At 43.0% G+C, this 23,685-nt stretch overlaps 1 protein-coding gene across 1 annotated transcript in view; it reads right to left on the bottom strand.

The window, feature by feature from the left end:
• LOC142588471 (uncharacterized) overlaps window positions 1–23,685 on the bottom strand; it is a 334,812-nt gene that overhangs the window by 196,984 nt on the left and 114,143 nt on the right. Inside the window, exons 22-25 of the mRNA XM_075700246.1 lie at window positions 23,111–23,131; window positions 11,203–11,427; window positions 4,144–4,304; window positions 1,848–2,059 (exon numbers count right to left, since the gene is read on the bottom strand). Of these exons, the coding sequence (XP_075556361.1) occupies window positions 1,848–2,059; window positions 4,144–4,304; window positions 11,203–11,427; window positions 23,111–23,131 (619 nt within the window). The remainder of the gene's footprint in view (window positions 1–1,847; window positions 2,060–4,143; window positions 4,305–11,202; window positions 11,428–23,110; window positions 23,132–23,685) is intronic.

Genomic DNA, 23,685 nt, shown 5'->3' with positions numbered 1-23,685 from the left:
TTCTTTTCCAGAACAGCTACCTCTTAAACACATCCTTGTGCGACATGTTAAAGGGGCCATGACATTGTTGCCCTACTATTCTCAGTTTATCATTGTAACTGGAACTAGATGGGCCAATATGGCAATAGACATACAAAAAAGCTGAAATTTATATTTGAGGATAGAGGCACCAGAAAAGACATGGCCTTGCATGGACTCTCAGAGCACATCTTCAACTGAAATTTCCAATTTGAAATCGCTGCCTCCAAGCTTGGCTTAGAAACAGTGACTGCCATTTTGACATGGCTTGTGTGACATCAAGAAATGCGAGGCCATCGTTGTGTCGTTCACTTCGAAACATTCTGAAACCTTGTACACACCATGCCGGGAGGGTGCACGCCCACCACTATGAGAGTGCATCCCGAGCTGACCACCAAGACACACGTGTGAAATCAAATCCAAATGTATATTGCGCACATTGACCGCTCAGAATGCACTTCATTTAGTTGCCTATCAGTGTTGCCAGACTGTAGTACAGTTCAACTGTGATATGAAAAAATACAAACTTTCCACTACACTGAATGCGCTGAAATTTTTACAGTTCACTGTGGAACGCATATAGTTTAGCATGCAATGCGTAACTCAAACTAGAAATTTTGGTGTTACAGCCTCCAAGTTTAATGTACTTTACAGCTGCCAAAGCTGCAATATCTAAGCCAGATAATGCAGCTTGTCTGCTCCAAATGCAGTATAGTATGGATTTCTTTAAGCAGGTACTTTTCAGTAAATTTGCAATCAATAGCTGCATTTAGCCCATAACATATAAAAAAATCCACTTGTCTGTAAGAACCCCACTAAAATATTTAAAAATGTCAAATAAATATGCCAACACCCGTAAGTCCAAGAAGCCCAACAGATGTAACCCAAATAAACAGAAGCATTGATGTGTAAATGCATGGTGAAGATAATGTCATCCAAAATAACACTCAGTTCTTCTACTTGTCACTCTCTAATGTGTTCCACTGCAAGAAGTGATCAGCATGACAAGTGTACCTCACTAACCAGACCATGCCAGCTGCTTGCAGTCAGAACTACACGAGTGAATTTTGCCAAAGGTTAATGTCTTGGAGTATCTTGGAGGACCAAAGCTTTTTCCAAGTATGCAAGAAAAAGCATCTTAAGCAAACTGCCATTAAAAAAACACAACTAATTAATAATATGATTCAGAAAGCTCCTCTAAAATACTGCAGCTTGTTCAATCAGCATTTAAAAAGTGATATCTTGCTACAATAACAATAATCCTGAAACTGCAATTTTTTTCTACCCTCGCTGTGTGTCCCCACAGAACAAAAATATAAGTATTACAAGTCAAATTAAGAGTACCTCTTCAAAGAAGAAAAAGATAAAAGCAATCATTTTAAGTTAAAGCTTTTGGCATTATAAAAGCATCTAGAAACTGCAGCATGCACCTTCAAGATAGCTTCACACGATAACACAGGATAATTGGAATCGCACCAAGTCGGTGCTGTGATCCTATTTTCGTACAACCTTATGCAGTAGGCCTATCCCCCTGCCACACAAGCCCAAGGTGGAAGCAATGAGCACTGTGTGAGAGGCCTGGCCCTTCCCTTCAATCAGACATGCGAAAAGACAGCAAGCCTCGGCCAGGTCCTCCTCACAAGCTGTGCAAAGAAGCCCGCCTTGCGGGGGGCTCGCTTTTGGCCATTGCGTGCGGCTGGGCCTTTGCGGGCAGGCAACAGGAAGCCCAGCCTCGAGCGCGAGGGCCCCCGACTGATGGCGGGCTCCTCGTCAGGCTCGCTGAGTGTCTCGGCCTGTGCCAGGTACGGTGGTGGGGGGGGCTGCCCTACCTGGAGGCCCACGCGGATCTTCTTGGTGAGGGCGCCCTCGGGGAAGATGGCTTGGACCTGGGGAACCACTGTGGAACTGAGAAGGCCCCCTTCGGGACCCACCGCATGCACCTCCTGTCGTGTCCTGCTCACCACCGCAAAGTACTGCGGAAAGTCTGTAGTCAGGATTCGCACAATACGGTTCGTCTGCAGGTCCTCCAAGGCACTCAGCTCTGCCAGAAAGCACCAAAACAGCAAACCGTAAGCACACAGGCTCAGAATACCACATGGGGACAGGTTAACCTACTTTGCACCATTGTTCCCATTTGGGAACATATCTCAGCGACATTTGAAAAGGCTATAGAAGCGTGCACTTTTCTAAAATGAAATAAAATGGACATTTACCGTTTTATAGAAGGTCTTAATTTTTAAATAGTACCAACAAATTTCCCATTATTAGTTTCGTATCCCGTTCATGCAGTTAGAAGTTCATGTCAGTTTAGCTGCCACGCTGCCTTTTCGGCAAGCCGAAAGTATTTCAAGAATATGAGAAGCATATGAGAGGTGTTGGATTTCCTGATCACTTTATTAGCAGCCATGGTATTCATGTCAAGAGGTGGTACTGGCCAATGCTTAGCAATTTGCTAGTAACACCACGCGTCGCTGCTTAGAGGCTTTATGTGGAGCTTGGAAGTGAGCCAAAGCTTGACCAGTTGCGATTTTCAAAGCATGTGGTACAAGGCCTATTGACTAAGTGGGTGATATCTCAAGACAGATAAGGCCCGATTGGAGCCTCCTCGTTCCACTGCAGAGAAAGTGGCCATCTTATAGTGTGATTAGGCAAGCAAAGCCACAGTCGGCATTGCACAAAAACACCTGAATAATATGCCAAGTGTGCAAAGTGCCCCTGCATATTCATTCTTCAAACACAAGTGCAGGCCGCAAGTTCCCGCAACGTTCAGAAAAAAAGAATGTGCTGTGTATACACATTGCGCCATTGTTCCCTTTTGGAAACCTGCTGCGTATCATGAACGAGTTCAAATCAAATCAAATTTGTTTTCAAAGTATGTACAACGCTTCACTATGGATGCAAATTTCCCAAATTATTTCGTTTTCTTATGAACGCTTCTAGTACCAGCGTTTAATGGGTTAAAAGCTGATGGTCAACTATTCCACTCTAGAACTGGTACAGCGCAACATACAAAGGAAGCTGGAAGTCAGCGCTCTGTTCCTTTATCTGGCCGGCTCGGCTTGCTTCTTCCTTTGTATGTTGCGCTGTACCAGTTCTAGAGTGGAATACCAACTCGTCCAATCCTTAACCCTAGTGAACAACTATTCCACGTTTGTGATACCCAAAAAGCAAAGCACAAAATGTTAATAAAAAATAATGAATGTTTATCCTGAACCCAGATATAGGTACAACTATAAAAGACTCCGTATGGTATAAAATTTTTTTTATCATTGTACTTGCTGGTACATAGCAAGATGTCGCATGCTCCACGTGTGATGCTACATCGCTGTGTCAGCATTAATGTGGCATTACATCCTTGAATCAAACTGGTTCCTTTGCAAGATCGTTGCATGCTCATTACTATCACTGCCTTCCACCCCAATTCTGTTCAGCCTGTACAGTCTCCTGACTTAGCAACAATGCTCTACATTCGTCCCTTATATATCATAGTACAGCCTGCAGGGCATTCCACGTGCTACATATATGTATTCGACCTTACCCCTAGCTTAAGTTTTACGCCTAGCAGTGCTGTACGCTATATATGCCTATTTAGCACCACCACAACATGCAATAACTGCCATCGCATAAGAGATATAGAGATATGATATAAAACTACTTGTTTTTGCTTTTAAGAGGTAACCACCTCTAAAATTTTAAATGACTTTTTTTTTTACACACAACAGTTTTCATTGTTAGTGCAACCACAATGGTGCTTTACATAAAATTCATATCATTTAAACTTTCAAGCACCCGACAAAACAACGAGAGTTGGGATGGGTGCATTTCTTCCCTTTAGTGAGCTGGCCCAAACACTTTTATGGTTTCAGATAATTAACCAGCATGGCAAAGGACAAGTCCTTGTAGGTATCAAAATCTGACTATGAGACTAGGTATTGCTTATAGAATTCAATACAGAGCAGGACCTTCAAGTATCTGGTATGGCTGGTAGGCGCATAACAAGAACAACAACTTGTTCCCTCACAATTAAAATGCACAGGGCTGTTCGCTGGCCAGCAAGGACTATTGTGGTGAATATCACAAAAAAAAAAATAACCTTACAGACTTTAATGAAAGAGATGTACGCACCTTCTCCTTCAAAGCTCTCATTTAGGACCTCCTGGACGGCTTCCTCAGAAGCCTCAAGAGTGTGCTCTTTCCACGTTTCTCCATTGTCACTGCGAAGGATGCTAATCTCTCGCTCCTTACCTCGCAGTGATGCAAAGTGAGGCACTTCCAGAATCACTGGCCTGCATTCCATGAAGTGCACATTAGGCACACAACCAGAGGAAAAGCCTGCTTGATAGGCTTTGCAATATTCTAATGATCAATCGAATAGCAATCGAATAGTATGCTATTCGCAACTTGAATTTCAGCATTTAGAATTTTCAATGTATTCAAAACAAATGAATATAAATTTGAATACATGTACGATCACCATTTTCGGTTTCAGTAACCAAGTCACATTGTCAATGACACGGCTCATAGCCAAGAGAAGCAATAGAATTTGTTTACAGTGGCCTACTGATTTTTTGGATTTGCTCGATTATTCAAATATCCCTAAGCCACAGCCACCTTTACTATTGAATCAATGTATAACGGCAATCAAACTTTCAAACACTGTATAGTGTCTCCCTCAATGGACGGTTTGCAAAAAAATACTGCTGCGCATGCGCGAACACGGCTGTCCCGAGCGTTAATTAGACACGAGAAGCAGACGAAGAACCAATGCAGCAGCAGCGGGCCTTCGGACGTCGGTTTGTGGTAGTTTTGATAGCGGTATTTTCGTGACAAGGCCGGCTAGTTGTGTTGAGTATTGTGCACAAATTGTTCCACTAGCAAATGGAGCACGAGTTTATTTTGGTTTCCGTCCGAGAAGAGCTATCCGGCGAGGAAAGCAGCATGGATAAGCGACGGCCGGAGATGCCATCACAGCACACAACTTGCTCGCTCCTCGCAGAGCCGGTTCTCATTGCGCTACTTGCAGGCACTGAATTGTCATATGCCAGAGCCGTGAGGTTATTTTGGCCTGCAAGCTTCGAGACACCCTTAAGCGCAGCCGCATTTTGCCAGGAATGCGGAAAGCTCAAGATGGACGAGGACGGGCAGCGCTTACGAAAGCGCAGTGGTGTCACTCGATCAGTTGTCGCTGACATGTAATTATAATAAATATTATAAAGCGATGTTGAAAATGTGCCTTATATGACAATCAGCGCCCAGTATTACGCCATTGAAGTGATCGAAACACCATCCAAGGGAAGTTGGTGTCGCCGACGGGCAGCGTGGAGCAACCACTGTGCGACGGAGTTCACTTGGTTGTTCTTTTCTGCCGATGGTGTACAGTCGAACCCCGCTACAACGAACGCCAGCTTTGATTCTTTATTAAATCAATTATCTTTTATTCATGTTATAATTCTAAGAAATTAAAATAGATGGTTTTATTTATAAAGCTTTTAATACCTCTGGTGGTATTGGAAATAAATTAACCGAAGTTAATATTACTAGATAAAAGTTATATATTTATGGAATTTGCTAAAATAATTTGGGAAAAAAATACTCGCAGCAAAAGCAAATTTGCGTGGATCAAACCACACTGAGACAGCTTTGAGATAGGATATAGTAGCAAAGGATACACCTAAACCTTTTCAGGCTTGTTTTTGCTTCAATAAAATTTTCGCTCGGTTGAGCTGGGCTTTAAAATTTGTTTTGCGATAAAACAAACATAACCCCAATCATCTGCAATTTTTCGTACATCCACGCCGCTTAGGTTCACCGAAAACGTGCGCCCACTGCACCGTCGCCGGAGGGAGGGGCGCCATTGGAGGGAGGGAGGGGCGCCATTGGTGCCTCCACTAATGGAGGGGCGCCATTGTTTGGTGGTGATGACGATGGGGCTAGCCGCCTTGCGACAAGCGCAGGCCCACTTTGCCAAACGGGAGCCACAGCCAATCCGTATCCATCCTAGGTCATGCGATCGCTGGCGCAACGTGGCGACGCAGATTTTCATTTGTGCTTGTGCGCGCGGCCAGCATGGCGACAAAGCGGAAGTTTCTTTCCTTGGAGGTGAAGGCGCGAATCATCAGCGAGGCTTCGAGCGGCAGAAAGAAAGGAGACGTTGCAGCAGAGTTCGGCATCTCCAACAGCACGCCGTTGACAATTTTGAAGTCGGAGGACGCGATCACCAGTGCTCTTTTTGCGAGGGCATCCGCCAAACGGAAGAAGTTGACTCAAGCTGCACACGAGGATCTTGGAAAGGCGTTGTTTACATGGTTCCTCGACATGCGTGCCCAGAAAATGCCAATCAGCGGAAGCGTGCTGCAGTAAAATGCACTTAACTATGCTTGCATGCTCGGCATCGACGATTTTAAGGCAAGCACAGGTTGGCTGACCCGCTTCAAGGCCCGACACGACATCGTTGCGAAAGTGTTGTGCGGCGAACAAGATGCACCAACCCTGCCTCGTGCACTGGATGTAATAGACGCTTTTGACGTCATTCGTAATTTCATTGGCGCCCACGATGACGACGTCGCAATGCAGCTGCTGACCGAGTGCGGACATTGCACCACGGCGATGATGACCAAAGGACAGAGGCAAACAAAGATGACTGACTTTTTTCAGAAATGAATGATGTTTTTGAATGTGTAGTCAAATGTGACAGTGTTTTGGGTCAGATTTCGTCACAACGAAAGGTAACCGACTTTTTGGGAAATAAATGATGTTTGTGAGTGTGTAGTCAAATTTGACAGTGTATTGGGGCAAATTTCGCCACGACGAAATTTTCGCGCGTCCTGTGAGTTTTGTTGTAGCGAGGTTCGACTGTACAGATATCCAAATGTATTTTTCACTTAATTAGCCTCTTAATATTTATGCATGCGTTAAAGAGTTCGCAAAAGACTATGCGTTGAATTAACTGCTAGCACAAGCTTCGTAACCGGCGACACCCATGGCCAGCGAGCAAGGCCTACCGTCTTCATCGGTGGCAGTTAGTGCCTACAGTCGAGAGAATGGCTCGCCGTTTCAGACTTTCCCATATTTACCGTATGCAGAAAAGGACTGTCGTAATGAGACAAACACTTCCTTGAAACCTTGCTTTCTTGCAGATGGGCACATTAATATGGTAAACCCTCCTAAGTGGAGCCCATCATGCTCGGCGCGCTGACTTTGTCGGCAGCCGCCGATCGCTCGAGCCAGTAGGCCTAGCTCCCGGTTGTCGAAGTCATAGCCGACGGCGCTTGCAATGAAAATGCCGCGAGTCAGAGAGTGTTTATTTTCGTGAACATTGTAGCGTCTGGACAATTATGTCACAGCTGAATGAACACAGATTTTGTTCTCTCTATACTCTGTCGGCGGGAAAGAGCAAATGAGGCAAGCCCCCTAGCACGGTGGTCGCTGCACACGGCCAGCCTGCGAAACCAAGTGTGGACACTCGGCGACACATCGGCAGGGTGTTTCGAGGATGCGCACTCAGCTCTTTGTTGAAGGAGTGCATGTGACTCGCATCAGTTCCATGCTAGCATCAGCAGCCTCCAAATACACGATACTTTTAACGTAATCTTCTTCCTTCAGTGCCTAGCCTAGATGAGCCTGGCGAATAGTGGCAGTTTTAGAAAGCAGATACTGCCACACACGATCAATTTGAATGGTGCGCTTAGAGAAATCGGATGTCCATGTCATGTACAAAAATTGGAACAGAGTGACGGTGTTTTCAATTATTTTTGCTGCAGTGAACATACGCAGTTGCCACGGCAGAGGCCAGGCAGAAGACGAGAAACGAAACTCGCTCTCTAACCACACACTCTCGCACCCAGAGCGCTGCAGCTTTGCCTGTTGTGCACCAGATGGCACTCACTATTTTGCAAACCGTCCATTCTTGGACATTACCTGCACACACAATGTCAGAAAAATGATGCTGCAAAGAAAGTTATTGCCGTTCAGGTTTCCTCTCACACTGTCATTTTCATTGGCAAGGTGGCATCTCAGTTTTCTGATAGCTGTATGGCCAATGTGAATAGACCTACATTGATTCAGCACTGAACCATAACTTTAGTCGCCAATGCCTAACAAAGCAGTGCTTGTTAGGCCTAACAGCAAATGCAGTGTGACCATGAAAAAAATTTGCCACTGGCCAGTGTGGCAGTGGGCAATAAATCATCATTTGATCCACATCGAGTGGCTCATCAGTGACAGAGCCTTACATTATGTGCACAACTAAAAACTGTACAAGCGACGTTCGGGTCCACGCACAACCAGCCAGCAAGTTTGTCTGTGCGCTTACTGGACAAAATGAATTAAGCTCATACGTCAGTAGAAAGCACTGAGCTGAATTTGCGCATCACAGCCTCACCTGTCAGCATCATGCAGTCAAGGTTATTTTAAATACATCAGCACAATGTGACAACACACAACACACATCAGACTTTAGAACTATGTTCAAACAGCGCAACTGAAACAAGGTCACACAGAGAAAGAAATACTACTCCAGAATAAGCGCTGATTGACAACTAAATTGCTACTTGAAGAATGCCAGCCTTTATTTATATATTCAGTCCAGAATAGGCATGCGTACACAAATACATGTACAGTCGCATGTCGATAATTCGAAGTCAAAGGGGCTCGAAAATATGTGCAAATTAAAAGAAGTTCGAATCAAAGGAAGCTCATTGAATGGAGGACTTACCGGCAGTGGTGCATGTGCACTGAGCTAACATATGATTGGGAAGTTCCATAACATTTATTCAGACGTATTTACAAATTACAGTCAGTTATTAGGCGCATCAGCGCTCGTACTGCGATAGGAAACGGCGGGTGCACACGTGTGTAATAAAAGGAAACATACCATGTCCCGTGACAATTGCCCCTTCCAACTTTTGGTATGCGTCACCGCATACTATGTTGGGGCAAAGTTGACTTTCGGGAATCGGTATTAACGCGCTATGCTATCCATGCTTCGAAGCCATTGGCGAGGATTACAAAGGCAATGTCAGCGCCATTGCTAACAGAGGCAAATTGTTTCAATGAAAAACACGGCACCGAACAGCAAGAAGCTTGGTAGCTGATGTCGAAGTAGCTACACCTACCTACTTTTTCCAAGTAGCTAGGACTGGCTACGGCTGCCAGCTAATCTGCGTGCGAGAGCACCTGCCCTAGGTGGCGCAATAATAAAAATGGCAGTGGTGGTGGCTTCGATTAATGCCATTTCGGACCTGCGGTCATGGCAAAAAGTCCGGAAAGTCGGACGGCGAAGGCTTTTGTGTCCGAAATTTCAGACGTTCTTATAGACTGACTATGGGGCACATGGCGGTGCCGCGACACTAACAGTAGTCACTAACCCGTCACAAACAGAAGTAATCGGTAATGCACGCCTGCACACGCCTGCACACAAATTTCCGCCACATCTTTTGTTCGTTTGTTTTGTTTTTTCTTTCACATGCAGCGTTGAGGAGTCTCTCCTACGCTCTTCTATTACGGGGTCAGAGGAATGCTGGTCGGAGGCACCGCCGCGCGATTTGGCGCGCTGCTGAGTGCATTGTCGGAGAGCAGTATGTTTGAATTAACCATCGCAAATGCTTGCGCGTTCGACTTACCGGGCGTTTTCGCCCATTGCAATATACAACTTTGACGGGACCACAGCATCAGTTTGAATAAATTGCAAGTTGAATTAAGCGTGTTCTAATTAACGAGATTCGATTGTACATGACACAATCATAGGCCATCATGCAAAAAGGCTACTTCCTTTTCTGATGATGCAAGAGAGGGCACACTTACACAGCTATCTCCAATCTTTCTAACATAAAATACCTCTATTTCTCTCTTCTTGGTTTTTCCTTTCCCTAGGAACTTCGCCTTTTCAAACATGGGAGCAATCCCATGCACACTCCAATGCATCCCTAAATGGCTCCCATACCAAATCATTAAAACACCATTCCATTTGTCCTATAGTATAAGCTTTATGTAAATCTAGTAAATCATGTTGTGCGTGCAGTCAGTGAACCCGCTTTTATGTCTGGTGGTGCACTGGGGCCTAATTATACTTTTTCATTTGATTACACACCGTAGATAGCTTGCAACAGGCACTGAAAAGTACATTCACATTATGTCGATTGAATACTTTAAGTTGTGCTTATTTACAATGAAGGCGCCAAATAAAACGATAGACGAAGGAAGAAGACACAGGACAACCATGCAGGCGCACTAACCGAGCATTTTATTTCTTGACACAGGAATAAATAGCTGTTGCCATATTATAATAGCTGTTAATAGCTGTTAGTGCGCCTAGGTGGTTGTCCCGTGTCGTCTTCCTTCGTCTGTCATTTTATTTGGTGCCTTTATTGTAAATATGTATAACCAACTCGCCCACCAGCACGTGCTCAGTTAAGTTGTACGACAACTTGTGCACATACGACATCGCATGCACTGGTCTCTGGTCTTTTTATTTGCGTGCTGGTTTGAAACATATCCATTTTTCCTTCTGCAAGATGGTTTCACATGCTGAAGTGATGAGAGAACAGGGAGAAACCTGCTCCCGTTAACTGTGCTGCCTGATTTGATAAACTTTGCTCATGCTCGCATGACTTCTTCTGTGCTGCCTTAATACATGCTGCCACTATGCCCCTTTTAATCGATTTAAAGTGCGCACTGCCATAGGGCAACATGGTTTTCCTGGATTTTCTTTTTTTGTTTCAGTCATGCTATTTCAGCATAGTTTGAAAAAATGAATTAACTAGCCCTCACGAAGCTGTTCCTCACACATCAGACCACACAATGGGCTAACTTTAAATGGCCCTCTGGCCTGAGCACCACAACATTTCAAGTACAGTGAAGCAAAACACTGAGCAACATTCTGCAAACAAGCTTTTCTGTACTGCTGGGCAATGTAAAAAATATTTAACTTGCATTTTTCCTTGAAGCTATCTGTTTAACATCACTCTAAACTGTGAAAATAAACTGTTTCCTGAGATGAAACACTATCTTTATAAGTTAAGGACAAATTTTTTTAGATTTTTCTAACTTCTGGCTGTTGTATCTATCGCTCCTAAGCACTATTACTATTCACTTTTAATTCAACTCAAACAAAAAAATTTATATTGCAGAAGCCTACTGTTTGGTTTATGCCCTATTCCCCATCTGCGAGTAGTACTGATGACTCACCCAAGGAACTTAGCTCCTGCAGGCCCAACCTCAAGGATACGAGAGGCACAAGCTTCTCCCTCAAGCAGTGGAGGTGGGTGAGGAAGCTTCTCCTTGCGCAGGTAGCGGCAAGTAATACGCATAGGCATCTGCGCCTTGCGCGGCGGGATGATCACCCTAACGCCAGAGTGTCGGCAGCCACGCATGGCGCCACCCCGCGCATCCACCAAGAAGCTTACAAGAAACCTGGTAGAACAAGCCAAGCAGTGTAGGTAATTATTAGAAATAAAAATCTACACGCCAGTTCTGAACAAGTTGAAAGAGACAATATGCAATACAAGAAAATGATGGCGCAGATGCCAAACCAATCACAGAAGTCGAACCAGCACTGGCCACAAGCTTGTGGCAAGTGTTGATCAGGTGAATTAAGACACTTCTTGCACCATACGTCATCATAAATTTTAGTTGCTTTTTTTACTGTTTGGTGCTATGATGCCACTTTACGTGCCTAGTACCACCTTCCTGTTAACATCGAGCGAAGTACTGTGCAGTCTCAATGATACAATAACTACAAAAGGGTGCAACACTGGGCTAGTTGGTATTGCATCTTGTAGTGTGAACAGTGCAAAAAACTACAACTGAGACACACACGACACGAGCACTGTGTCGGGCGTGTCGTGTCATGCGTATCATGTTGTGTATGTCATGACGTGCATCTCGGTCCTTGTTTCTCACGCCGTTCCCAATACAAGATATAACCATGAAGAATGTAACAAAAATTATGTCCATGGTACCTTCTACATATATTTTTTTTTATGCAGGTGTGTCGGTCAGAAGCATTACTGTCGATAGAACAATATGCCCATGTTGCTACTCATTCTTTATCATTGTTTAAGTTCAAGCAATACGATTCAAGCTCAAAGTATTGCTCAACAATGTGAAGGGGCCCAGAACCACCACTCAGGCTCAGTGAAAAAATGAAGTCCACTGATAGCATATGCTGCTGTGAACATCTCGGCCAAATTTTGCAGTCGTGCACGATGTGTGGAGCTCGCAAGCGGAGCACGAAGACACATATTTCTCACTATCTTTCCAAACTAGGCCTTCTCCTCAACAGCTTTGAAGCTGCTGGCAGCCTGCATATGGCATATAACATATAGACCACTGCTACTGGCTGATAGCCGACATTAATCAAGAAGGGTGTTTGGATCAGTCTGCGTTTTCCTACTGTTACCGTGCATACTTATTGAGGCAGTTTAATAAACAGGCTGAAGTAAGCGAAAATCTGCTTTAAAATTTGTATAAGAATTACATACTTTCGCAAGAAGCCAACTATCACCCACTCACACTCGGCCACAGCCACCCGCATAGGAATTAAACTTTGGCCCCACTACTTAACAGTGTTGTAGCTGTTGGGTTTCGCTAATTTCAATTTGTTTGGAACAATCAACCACCCTCGAACCACACAAAACTTAAGGTCAGACCACACGTACGGTTACCAGCGCACGCTCACTCCTGGCCGCTCCTGGCTAGACGCTTTGGCACTGCAGCTTGCTGAGGACAACTTCGTTTGGCGTGTCATAGGTGCCAAAATCAAAAATAGTGTTGTGTATGTGAACATCCAAAATCAAATTTGAACTGCACGCCAAGGAGACGTTCAGTGACGCAACATTGTGGGCACGCCCTGCTCTGCCGTAGCCTTCACAAAGCAAGCCATTGAAGAAGGAGCGGGAACACCGCAAAAGGGACCAAAGGTGGTCTTTGCCAATAACTCCACTTCTGCTGAATGCATTGAAGTACTTTTTGCTGCAAAGTATTTCTGATGTAGTTTAATTTAGCTTCGAATGCATTTCTCAACTGTGATAAAAAGTGCTTCAGGGCGCCTTTAATGTGGAACATCAACTGCACAGTTTTCATGAAACTTTAATATGACAAAAGCTTTTTTCCTAGCTCCATACACATGCAGAATATGCAGATGGCACACATTTTAAAGAAAATATTTCTTTTACCAACTTTCCAACTGTGGCACAGCCAGAAGCTTAGAAAAAGAAATATTTTCTTTCAAATGTGCATGGCCTGCATATTCTTTCAACTGACAACCCGATTTTTGAAAACATCCCTTTAAGTATGTATTTGCATGCATCTTTTTTTCTTGGGCATCAAAAGATTGTACAGCAAGCACACATATCCTATTATGGCCCACGAATGCATGTAGTACTATGAACAGGGTACATGTATCAAGCTTAAGATGGTAAAACTGGGCACTACTTTGGCTGATTTCTCACTTTTCATTGCCTCAACATTTATCATTTTCATTTTGTCTAACTTTCACAAAAACAATACACAATTAAGAGTCAATAAACGTTTACAAAACTGCAATTGCCTTTTAGATAGGGAAGCATTTATTTCAATTTTGCTTCCTATTTCCGAAAAAATAAATAATGATGAACTTGGCAACTTATCACTTATGCTGTAAATAATGTAAGTGAATATACTGAGCACTTAAAGGGACACTAATGGGCAACACTAAGTTTACTGGTCGGAAGTATTTTTTTTTTAATATGCAAGCTACATTTATTTGGCGGGAAATGATAGCTATTACCAGGAAAAGAAAAGTGAAGTTTCCTTTTTCGAATTTGCTACTGTAACAACAGTGCTGGTATACCAGTATAATGTCTCGATCTTCAAAGTAAGCACGTTTAGACTCTTTATGTTATATTCTTTTTTTCACAACTAGCTAGATAGAGTCTCTGGTTTCCTTAGAATTCAATGTAATCCTTGTTTATTGATAAACTATTAGCAAGTCCTGTGCAGGTGCTCTCCAAATCTTACGTTGTCACAAGGAGATTATGCATGAATTTCAAGCTCATCTTTAAGTGTTTTTTTTTTTTTTTTGTTTCTGCCTTGCCAAGACTACACTCATAGTGAAGGTGACGTTTCTGGTATTCCAGAAGTGTTATTTACCAATATAACTGAACTTTATAGTCCACTTTAGTGTCCCTACATTGCACTTCACACAATGACACGTGACCTGTCTTAATTAAGTGGTATAGCTAAACAAGAATTCATGGAACAAGTAAGCTGTTCCCACTAGACTCCAAATACAGCTAGCATATTATTATGGCACCTACTACAACAAAACATTACTAAAAAATTACTCTAATAGAAACTTATTAACATAGTGCCAGCGCTGTAGCAAACTCTGTGTGGTACATGCTTTGGTGCTGTCAATATGCCCGCATACGAACTAGCCTGACTGTCACTATTGCTGCAGGCAAAAATCAACTTGCAATAAACACAACATATGCGAAACTTATGTAAACAGCAGCTCAAGAACATTTGGGTAACAACAAAATTTTTTTTTAATTACAAATGCTGTTGACCATCAACTTTTCCGCACAGAAGTATAAGTGCAAAACAAGGTGCCCTCCTGAAGGAAGTATACGGAGGTATGGCATATCAACAATGATTATGTATTAGGTTTAGTGATGCAAGGGCCAGGTATGGCCGAAGAGCGCCAAGAAACCATACCAACAAGCCCACACTGCAACATTAGTTGGCCAATGCCATCTACGAGGATGGACAATCATTACAACAAAGTAACAAATATAACCAAGTGCAGCTCCCTTTACAACTTCATTATAGCGAGGTTTTACTGTATTAGAATGATAACTAGTGAATTGGTTAATTATCCTCTGTCTCACAATATGTTGGTAGTGAAGCAAAGCTGTAGCAGGTGTCAGCCTCAATCAGGAGCACACACTGTCTCTCCACACAATGTGATGTGAAACTGCTAGGTCAATGGAAAAGTTCACCTTCGTCTTGAACAATTCAATACAAAGAAAAAAAAAATATGTTTGCATCCAATCAATGCTTTTTGGCAAATTTCTTAGCCATCAGTTAAGTCAGTGCTAATTAAATCAATCACACTTCAGCCATATTTTTTTTATTTGCCACTAGCTAAAATCTCAGTCATGATTACACTTTTTTTCGCCTTGTCTTGTAGCATTCAGCAAGTGGTTAGAGAACATACTGAAGTGCATTCCCCACCTATCACAGCAGCATTTGTGTTCCCCAGTGATGTTCGCAAAACACAGCAACATGCTACATTTTATCGAAGCTAAACCCAGCAAGGTTACGAGCTTTCAAGAAGCCACACTGGCTTATTACCAGATGACCAGAGCTCATGCGTCGTCACTTACTACACACAGCAGAAAAAAAAGGTACTTCCTCATTTTGAGTTAGCTTAAAATGACAGCTGGTAAAGCTTCCAGTAAACACTATCAGAGAGTGAGACTGCGTGTCTGCGAAGCAGATAGCAGAACACAAACCTGAAATAAGTAAATAAGTGTGTGCATTAAACTGTTATATTGTTGAATTCTGAAGTATGGGCGTCTTGCGCTGAAGTTTGAGGTATAGTAGCGGCGCCTGGTGGCCGCAAGAAACACTATCTGGGTAGTACCAGCTTGGGTAGTATTGAGCCCTGGCTGTGGCGATAGCATGTTTCTAGCCCGAGTTTTGCGTCGATTCACACTTTTTTCTGCCCTGTTGCGAGTACGAAAAGGCTCGTCACTTCTCACAGACCACGTCGACCACGCTGCGAGCTGGCCGCAGCCTATAGTTTAACGAAAACGGACTCTCCGTGTGCCGTGGGACATAATGCTGGAAGTAGAAGGAATCGGCGACGCCGATCCAGACAGACCTAGCTCAGCCTCGAAAAAGCGTCACCGTTGTTACTTCTGCACCGTGGGCTGCCATGAACAAGAAGGCCTGAATCCCAACAACAGATTCTACCGTTTTCCTTCAAGGCCTCATGAAGCGGAGCGCCAGACGCGCTGGAATGCTGCAGTTCGTTGCACTGGGTAAGCTAAACTTCACGCCAGGCTGACTGCTTCGCCTATCTTGAAGCTTGCTTAATTATCTGCGTTGCTAAAAATCGGTCTTTTGCACTTACAGTCCCGACGGCAGACTGACATAGCAGCAGGCATGGCTGATGATTCCCGATTCGAGACCCGGCCACAGAGACAATTCGCCCGGTGCGAAGTGGTGAAGTGACCAGGTGTGTGCAAATGACCACAAATGGTCGGGCTGATTCGGTAACAATTCCCTACTCCACTACGCGCAGCACAGGTTAGAGAGTTAAATGTGCTCATCCTTGACCTCAAGCCAGCATGTTGAGGCAGCGCAGCAAGGTAGTATTGATTGCAGCGCATCGATGTTCGAGCGTTGTCATTAAAAGCTACATCAAGCGAGCAGCGCACGAGCTCGTGCTGCAGCGCGATTCACACGTACGTTAACGCGAGCTCATATGCACTGCATCAGTTATTTATCAGTTCCTAAGGGACAGATGGCCGCTAGTACAGAGCAGGCATAACTACTTGTCTAGCGGCATGCAGTCAACAAAGATTGCAGGAGGCCCGCCATTTCGCAGCATGTCAAAAGACCGCTGCCTTCGCGGCGCATACGATCGTGCGCTCGAACAGTTCCATACCACATGATGTCTGCTTATTGCTGCTGTGAATTCATTTATAGCAAGCATTTCCTCGCGTTTGTGCGCCTGAATCTTTGCGTGCAAACCTAACCTGAAGTTCAACTTCGTACGCGACTTGCTTCACTTGCGATTGACACTGTGCTAAAACTTCGCTGCTTATTTCTTGAACGGCGTACATGTATTCGGCGTTGCATAATTTCTTGCCTTTACGCAGCGTGCCACCCCTGAAAAAATCTTTTGGCACCCGATATTCGCTGTAAGCCGTAGTACAACACAACCGAAAGTGGCGGGTCCATATTGTTAACGTGCTTTCCGAACCAGACGACCGATCTTGGTACTACCCAGTTCAGGACAGAGGCCGCTTCTTAGCACCATTTTCACAGCACCCCCTGGGCAAAGCAGGAGCCTCATAAGTAAGGTTTTCATAACACTATGAGCACATTACTCCCTTCTATGACGAAAAACATGCTATTTATGTTCAATTTAATGCCAAATATTACACTGAAATGAAAGACTAGATTCTTGAGCTAGAAAATGAAAATGATGAATATGTGGCAGAAAAAAAGCGTACAAAGCATCAAGACTAATTATGATGAGGTCGTCAAGACTATATCACTTGCGTAGATAGCTGTATATTATAATAACTACTTTTAGAACACAGTCCCAAATGCCACGCAGAGGCTCCTAGTCTTGGCTGCACTGCCAACAAATCGTTAGATATAGCATAGTAATCTAACTTGCAATTATTAAACAAATTTTGACACTGCTATGAATCTTGGCCAACAAGTTATTTGGTCTCAAATCCCTTGTGTTTAATAAGTGTACAGTCAGCACTGAAACACCTAGTATACCATAAACATTACTGTAATAAGTTTCCCTGTGCTTTAGTCAATGTCGATGCGTATCAGCATTTTCCATTCATTTCGTGTAGAATATGCATGTAGTGTGCGCCGACTGACGCGCCACTCGTGGCGGCCTTGCGCAGAACACTTGGAAAAGGGGCCAGCCGCGCACCGTAGTTTGCTGCATCGTTGATCCTATTTCTCTGTCTCATTCACGTTTTCAGAGCAAAATAAACAACACCTTTCACATGTGTGGAATGGCTAAAGCTTCAAGGAATGTCAAAGAAGAATTGTTCCACGGTGGCGGGCTCAAATACTGGCAAAAACATGCCAGCGATAGCGTTCTAATCATTCCCAGCAAAGCCTCATCAGCGGAAGCAACGGTAGCAATGGATCGCCGCCGTTTGGCAGGAAATTTCTTGTTCTCATCCTTTCCTTTGTCGCGCCGTGTTTTTTTCCACTCAATCATGGACGCGTAAGCGACGAAGTTCGTCTGCAGTGCAGCATATGGTTTAAAAGCATTTCACTAAAGTTCTGAATGCCATTTGCCGCTTATACTGTTTGCTGCTTCTTTACCACATTGCGCTAGCTACGCAGCACGAATGCACGAGCGCATTGTGTTGTATGTTAAAGCTACTGAAGTTTGCAAGAACTGAAATTGTTGGTTTTATGTAGCCCGGTAAATCCTCGCCCCAGCTGTTGCGCACTTCATCCTTTTGCATCTATTTTATGCATGGCTTCGCGCATGTTGAATTGTTGTTAGTTGCTTCATGCATAACTGTTGATTTTCTTTAGGTGTGAGGTTTTCCCCCGGCTTCATTTGCAAAGTGTCTAAATCATGCTGTGTCTTACAGGAATGATAGCAAGCAAGTGCTTCTTTAACAGCTTTATTCTTTTCGCCCGAGGGCATCTGAGATATTGTCTTTTTGGGGGAAATGTGTTTAGAAAATAGGTAGTTCAGGGTGAGAATTACTAACAGTTGCTGTATATGGTATTTTTGTTCCATTTTGACTGAAAAGTTCACATCATATTTGGGAAGTCATCCCACCTTGATGCTGTCTGAGCAGACTTACCACGCCAAGTGATTTGTTTGTTTCACAACATAGCCCCTTTTTGAATGTGAATTTTGTACTCAACTGAATTCTTTCTTATTATGCTTATGCTGCAGAGGAGTAAACCCCACCTTGCCGCCAGCGCTCATCTACTTTGACTGGCGCTTCTCTGCCTTTAAATATATCATGAGGCATCTCTCTATAGTAACATTAAAAAAAGAAGCACTAAAAAGTTGGTCAGACTTTAGCTTTGTACATTTCCAAGCAGCTCCCTTGGGGAATTTAAAATTGCAAAAACTGCAGCGGGAATGGCAGTTCATCAGCATATGCAGCAGAATTGCATCGGCGGTACAGCACTAACACGCGCTTTTATTAACCCGTGCGTTTGGTGACTTTGTTGACTAGTGTACGTGTTTCTATCAATAAGTTCACAATTACTCTTCTTGAGGCGACTTTGACTGCACTTATTCAGTGATGTCACATGTATTCATCGGTAGAAAGATCACAATGACATGTGCAGACATCGCACCGTGCGGATTTGCTTGAGGCATAAGTCTGCACTAACGAAGGGTGCTTATTATTGAGGTATGAAGCAGCGTTACAGCAAGGGTAGAATTTTAAAAAAAGATCGAGACATCGCATTACTCAACAAAATTTAGCGACTAGTTAACATGAGCTCCACTTCATGTAAATAGGGTTTATGGCGTTTGTCTGCGGGACACACCTGGCACGTATGTGGATCAGGTTGCCCCAAACACTGGTAACACCATGTTCATACCCGCTCCCACAGAGGCCAGTGTCTTCCCTACAGCTGTCACTGCAGAAGCAGCGGCCTGGCACCAGAACAAAGGAGAAATCACAGCCGCGAACTTTATCCATCCTTGTTGCAAAGGGTTGTAGTCTGCTACTGCCCCAGCGTACCAATGGAAGCGCCCGCTAGATGGCTGTCAGTGGTGCCTCTATAGGCGGTGCATTACGCGTATAGACAGCACCAAGAAAGCACTACCAAGTGATACAAAATATAGAGCCTTTCTGCTGCAGGCCTACAATGTTTCAGAACAGGCTAAACATGTTTTGTTTTCAAATATTATAACAGGTTGCACGCTACAAAATCTCTGTGCTAAGTTCACTTTTTACTTGTGTATACTATATAAATTAAGCAAATAAATGTATAAGTAAATACAATTAATTAAATCCATAACTATTTTTTCAAGCATGCCTAAGCTACCGCTATTATTCGGTCATTTGTGCCATATGCTTTAGGGATAGCAAACAGCTTCTCCATTCTTGTAGGAAAAATTAAATCTGGGAATATAAAGGCCATAGAAAAATTGCTGTTAAAATCCCTTTTACAAGACTATCTCCTCGTGTAATACTGAAAATGTCTGCAAAGTGAAGTGCTGGCAGCACAAGCAGAGTCTTTCTGTTGATTGTCTTTTACAGGTACAGTCTAGGCAGTTAATTTCCAAGTACCACTTCTGGCTGTTTAGCACCACACACTTTCAACAAACTCATGTAGCATGAATGCTCCCTGAGTTAGCACAGTACACACAGGTTGTCAACAGGTGGTAAAAAAATTATGCACCAAGATTATTTAAAGCAATGAAGAAAATATCGTAGTGCTGAAGTTACTGCACTGTCGACATGCAGAATGGCGTTATACACAATGATGTGATCTTATTTGGTAACCATTTACCACTGTGTGAGCAATGACTCGTATGCAATAAGTATACCACCATTCAACATAACAGCAAAATAATTCTAGCTGTACACTTTCTATACTTTCTAAAGTGTACAAAACAGGCGGCTTGAGACAATTTCATAAGCAGCAGCACCACTATGGCAGTTTCTTTCCAATGCAACATAAAATTAATAATTAAGCTGCCAACAAGGTGGTAGCTGCAATTCTCAGAAAAGCAGACACTAAGCAGCAAATGAAAAAACAATTATCTAACAAAGGAGCCATGTAGTAGTAGTTGACCTTGAAGCATAACCATACTTAAAGGAATTAAGAGGTGCACTCTGCACTTGCATATTGCTACTTGTTATGCACTCTGAAGCATAGAAGCATAGAGCGAAAAATAGACAACAAAATTTATGTAAAGGGCACTTATACACTGCATTTGCTTTCAAAATTTTGAATACCGATTGTCTGCATCATGTTTCAGCAATTTTACAGACATTTAAAAAAAAAAGAGGCATTAAAACTGACTATTCCCTGCATGGGCAGTGATGTACACAGCACACCTCATTAACTGTCAGTCATGGACAAAACTCTAGTGCTATTTACTATAGTAGCTATTACTGGACTCCCACTATGTCTTTGAATTGGCTCAGCTACGTCGTGAATGTTACAGTGGCTTAACTGGTATTTGGTAAAGGTGGCTAGAGGTGTCTAGTCCGAGTTTTAGATCTTGCAAAATGGAGGTGATGAACGATGAACACAGGATGCTTGCACTTGAGGCAGGGCTCATGTTCTTAGACTTAAATGTGCCCTGGTTCTTACTTGGGTAAGTGATGAAAAAGAGATGCCATTAGAGTCATTGTGAATGTCAGGCCTTCAACAACTGTTTTCACAGCTGAATACATTGAAGAATTTCAACGTGTCAAGCTTTTATGTGTGCATACGGCTTATCTCCAAAAAGAAAAGTGCAAATGCGGGCTGTGACAGACACCCACAGCAGTACTGTGCAACAGAAGACATGACTAACAGACATGCAGCGGAACTCTACACGGACAGGACTGCATTGGAGATAGGTAAGGTGGTTCTCATCATCGGATGTGACCACACTCTGGGAGAACTTCCACACCACAAGTGAACATGAAGGTGAAAGTAATTAGCAGAAAGGAACAAGGCAGAGCTGAACCTACTGCACACAAGTAGTACTGTAACTTGTCCTGCACCTCAACCAAACAGGTGATATCACAACTGCTTGATAAAACTAATTTTTGCATTTTGTAAGCATTACACATATAAATATGGCTTAAGAACGTCCTTGTTAAAAAAATATATATGCTGAAGAATGACTGCAGTGAGGTTCAGTGCAATAAATAAATATGTGATGGCCCAACCAATCATGTGCATACTATTAGCTCCTGTCACCAAATGTTTATTCTGTGTTTGCATTTATTTTTATAAATTAGAGCTCCATAACATGGCCAAAAAGTGCAGTGACCTTTACAACTTTTACACCACACAGCCAAAATGAAAATGAACTATCACGCGAGTAGCCTCCCCATTGCAAGGAGAATATACCACATGAAATCATCGCACCTACATCAAGTGGTATGGAGAAGAGGAACTGTTAGAAAAATGCAAACAATCGCTATACATGCGGAAAAATGCACCACCACTCCTCTGCTCAGCAGCAGCATACAATGCCGCTGCTTACAGGGAACTGAGAGAAGGTACACCAGAAACATCCTTCTTGGAATCCCTGGGACAAATCTCATGCCTGAACATCGCTTTAAGTACCTCTGTGCCTGTGCCTTGTTTCCTGCTCTATGCTTTAGTACACATAACAAGCAACATGGGCCAGCTAGCCTCATCTATTGATTTGCTGCAGAACACACCTCTCAATTCCTAGTTTCAAGCCCAGGACACTGAGTTTTGTATTTTCCAATCTTCTGTCAGCAGTTGCACATACATATAACATTATTAGTAGATTTAGAAATAAACTAAATATTAGTTTGTCAATATTTATGAACAAACAAACCCTTGAATGCACGTACCATCTAACAAGTTTAGTCGGCTCAGCAAAGCTTATTATATAACTGTTACAGCAGCAATGTCACAAAATGAATTTTAAAAAAGTTACAGCAGAACAGTTTTAGAACACAGTAGAAGCTCCTTGCATCAGGATTCACACTACGCATTATTGTAAGAGCAAAGAAGAGTATCAATCTAACCTGCCTGTAAGTTCTGTGAAAAAAAAAAAAAATCTGTTTTCAATTTTAAAACTATACCTTCATTCTTATTTTTGCTTTCAGAATGAAAAGCATTAGGCTACAGATTGACAATTATGGTTAATAAACAACGCAATCAGCAGCTATACTTCCAAGCATTACAGACAACAATATTTTCTGAGCAGTAATGACACAAAAGAGCTTTATTATTATTATTATTATTATTATTATTATTATTATTATTATTATTATTATTATTATTATTATTATTTAGCAACCATAAATGACGTACTTCAAAAATAGATATTGGAATTAAACTGTATGTAACAAACAACAAAAGGTACCATAAAGTTTAGTTAGCTATAAAGTTGTGTTCAGCACAAGTTTTCTAAACTCCAGATGCAGCTCCTTGTCACTTTGCTGTTAAATGTGTTCTTAAAAGGTTCTGCTACAAGCCACCTCTGCATAAAGCCACTAGAGCACATCGAGCAGTGACAGCCACACAATCAGCGTGGAGCCCTTAGCAGCCTGGGGGCGTGTAAACATTCAACAGCGGCAATGGGGCATATTAAAAAAGTATTGTTGGGTGCTTTTATTATTAATGCTGGTGAGTACGGCAGGGTCAGAGGGCAACTTACGTCTTCCACTTTAGCTTGCTACTTTGGTTCCAAAGGAATCGTGCAGCAGAGGGGGAGAGAACAGCCACAAAAGGGGGGAGAGGAGGAAAAAGATTACCAGGTTAGGCACATCAACAGACAACAGCCAGAAAAGCACAAACAGCCAGCCATTAGTAGTCCACAACACTCATGCAACCCTTTGCTCAGATAGCACACGCCATACGCCTCCCCAATGCAAATGAGCCTCCTTTGCTTCCAATCTTGAAGTGGCTTGGACAAGCATGATGCTACATCAGATGGCCAAAACGCCAACATAGGAAAAAACTAAAGGTTTTGTCACCAGCAAGGACCTGCAACTGCAACTGCACGCACATACTCACATACAACTAGTGTGAGCACATATACACAAAAACTAATCCTTGCACCTGCTTTAAGTGTACTGACTAAACCTGTACACACCAGCCTGACAATGAAGCCGTTCAGGAGCTTTCTCTGTACATTACTCCATTTCATACATCAGGTGCAACGCTGTGGAGGCTAGAGATACTTTTTGCAGTGGCTTTTTGCAGTGGTGTTTCTTGACCCGGCTTTTTGTG

The sequence above is a fragment of the Dermacentor variabilis genome, chromosome 1 (assembly GCF_050947875.1).
Source record: "Dermacentor variabilis isolate Ectoservices chromosome 1, ASM5094787v1, whole genome shotgun sequence".
Lineage (NCBI taxonomy): Eukaryota > Metazoa > Arthropoda > Arachnida > Ixodida > Ixodidae > Dermacentor > Dermacentor variabilis.
Note: the sequence above shows the minus strand (reverse complement) of the source record. Positions and strands in the feature narration are given on the sequence as shown.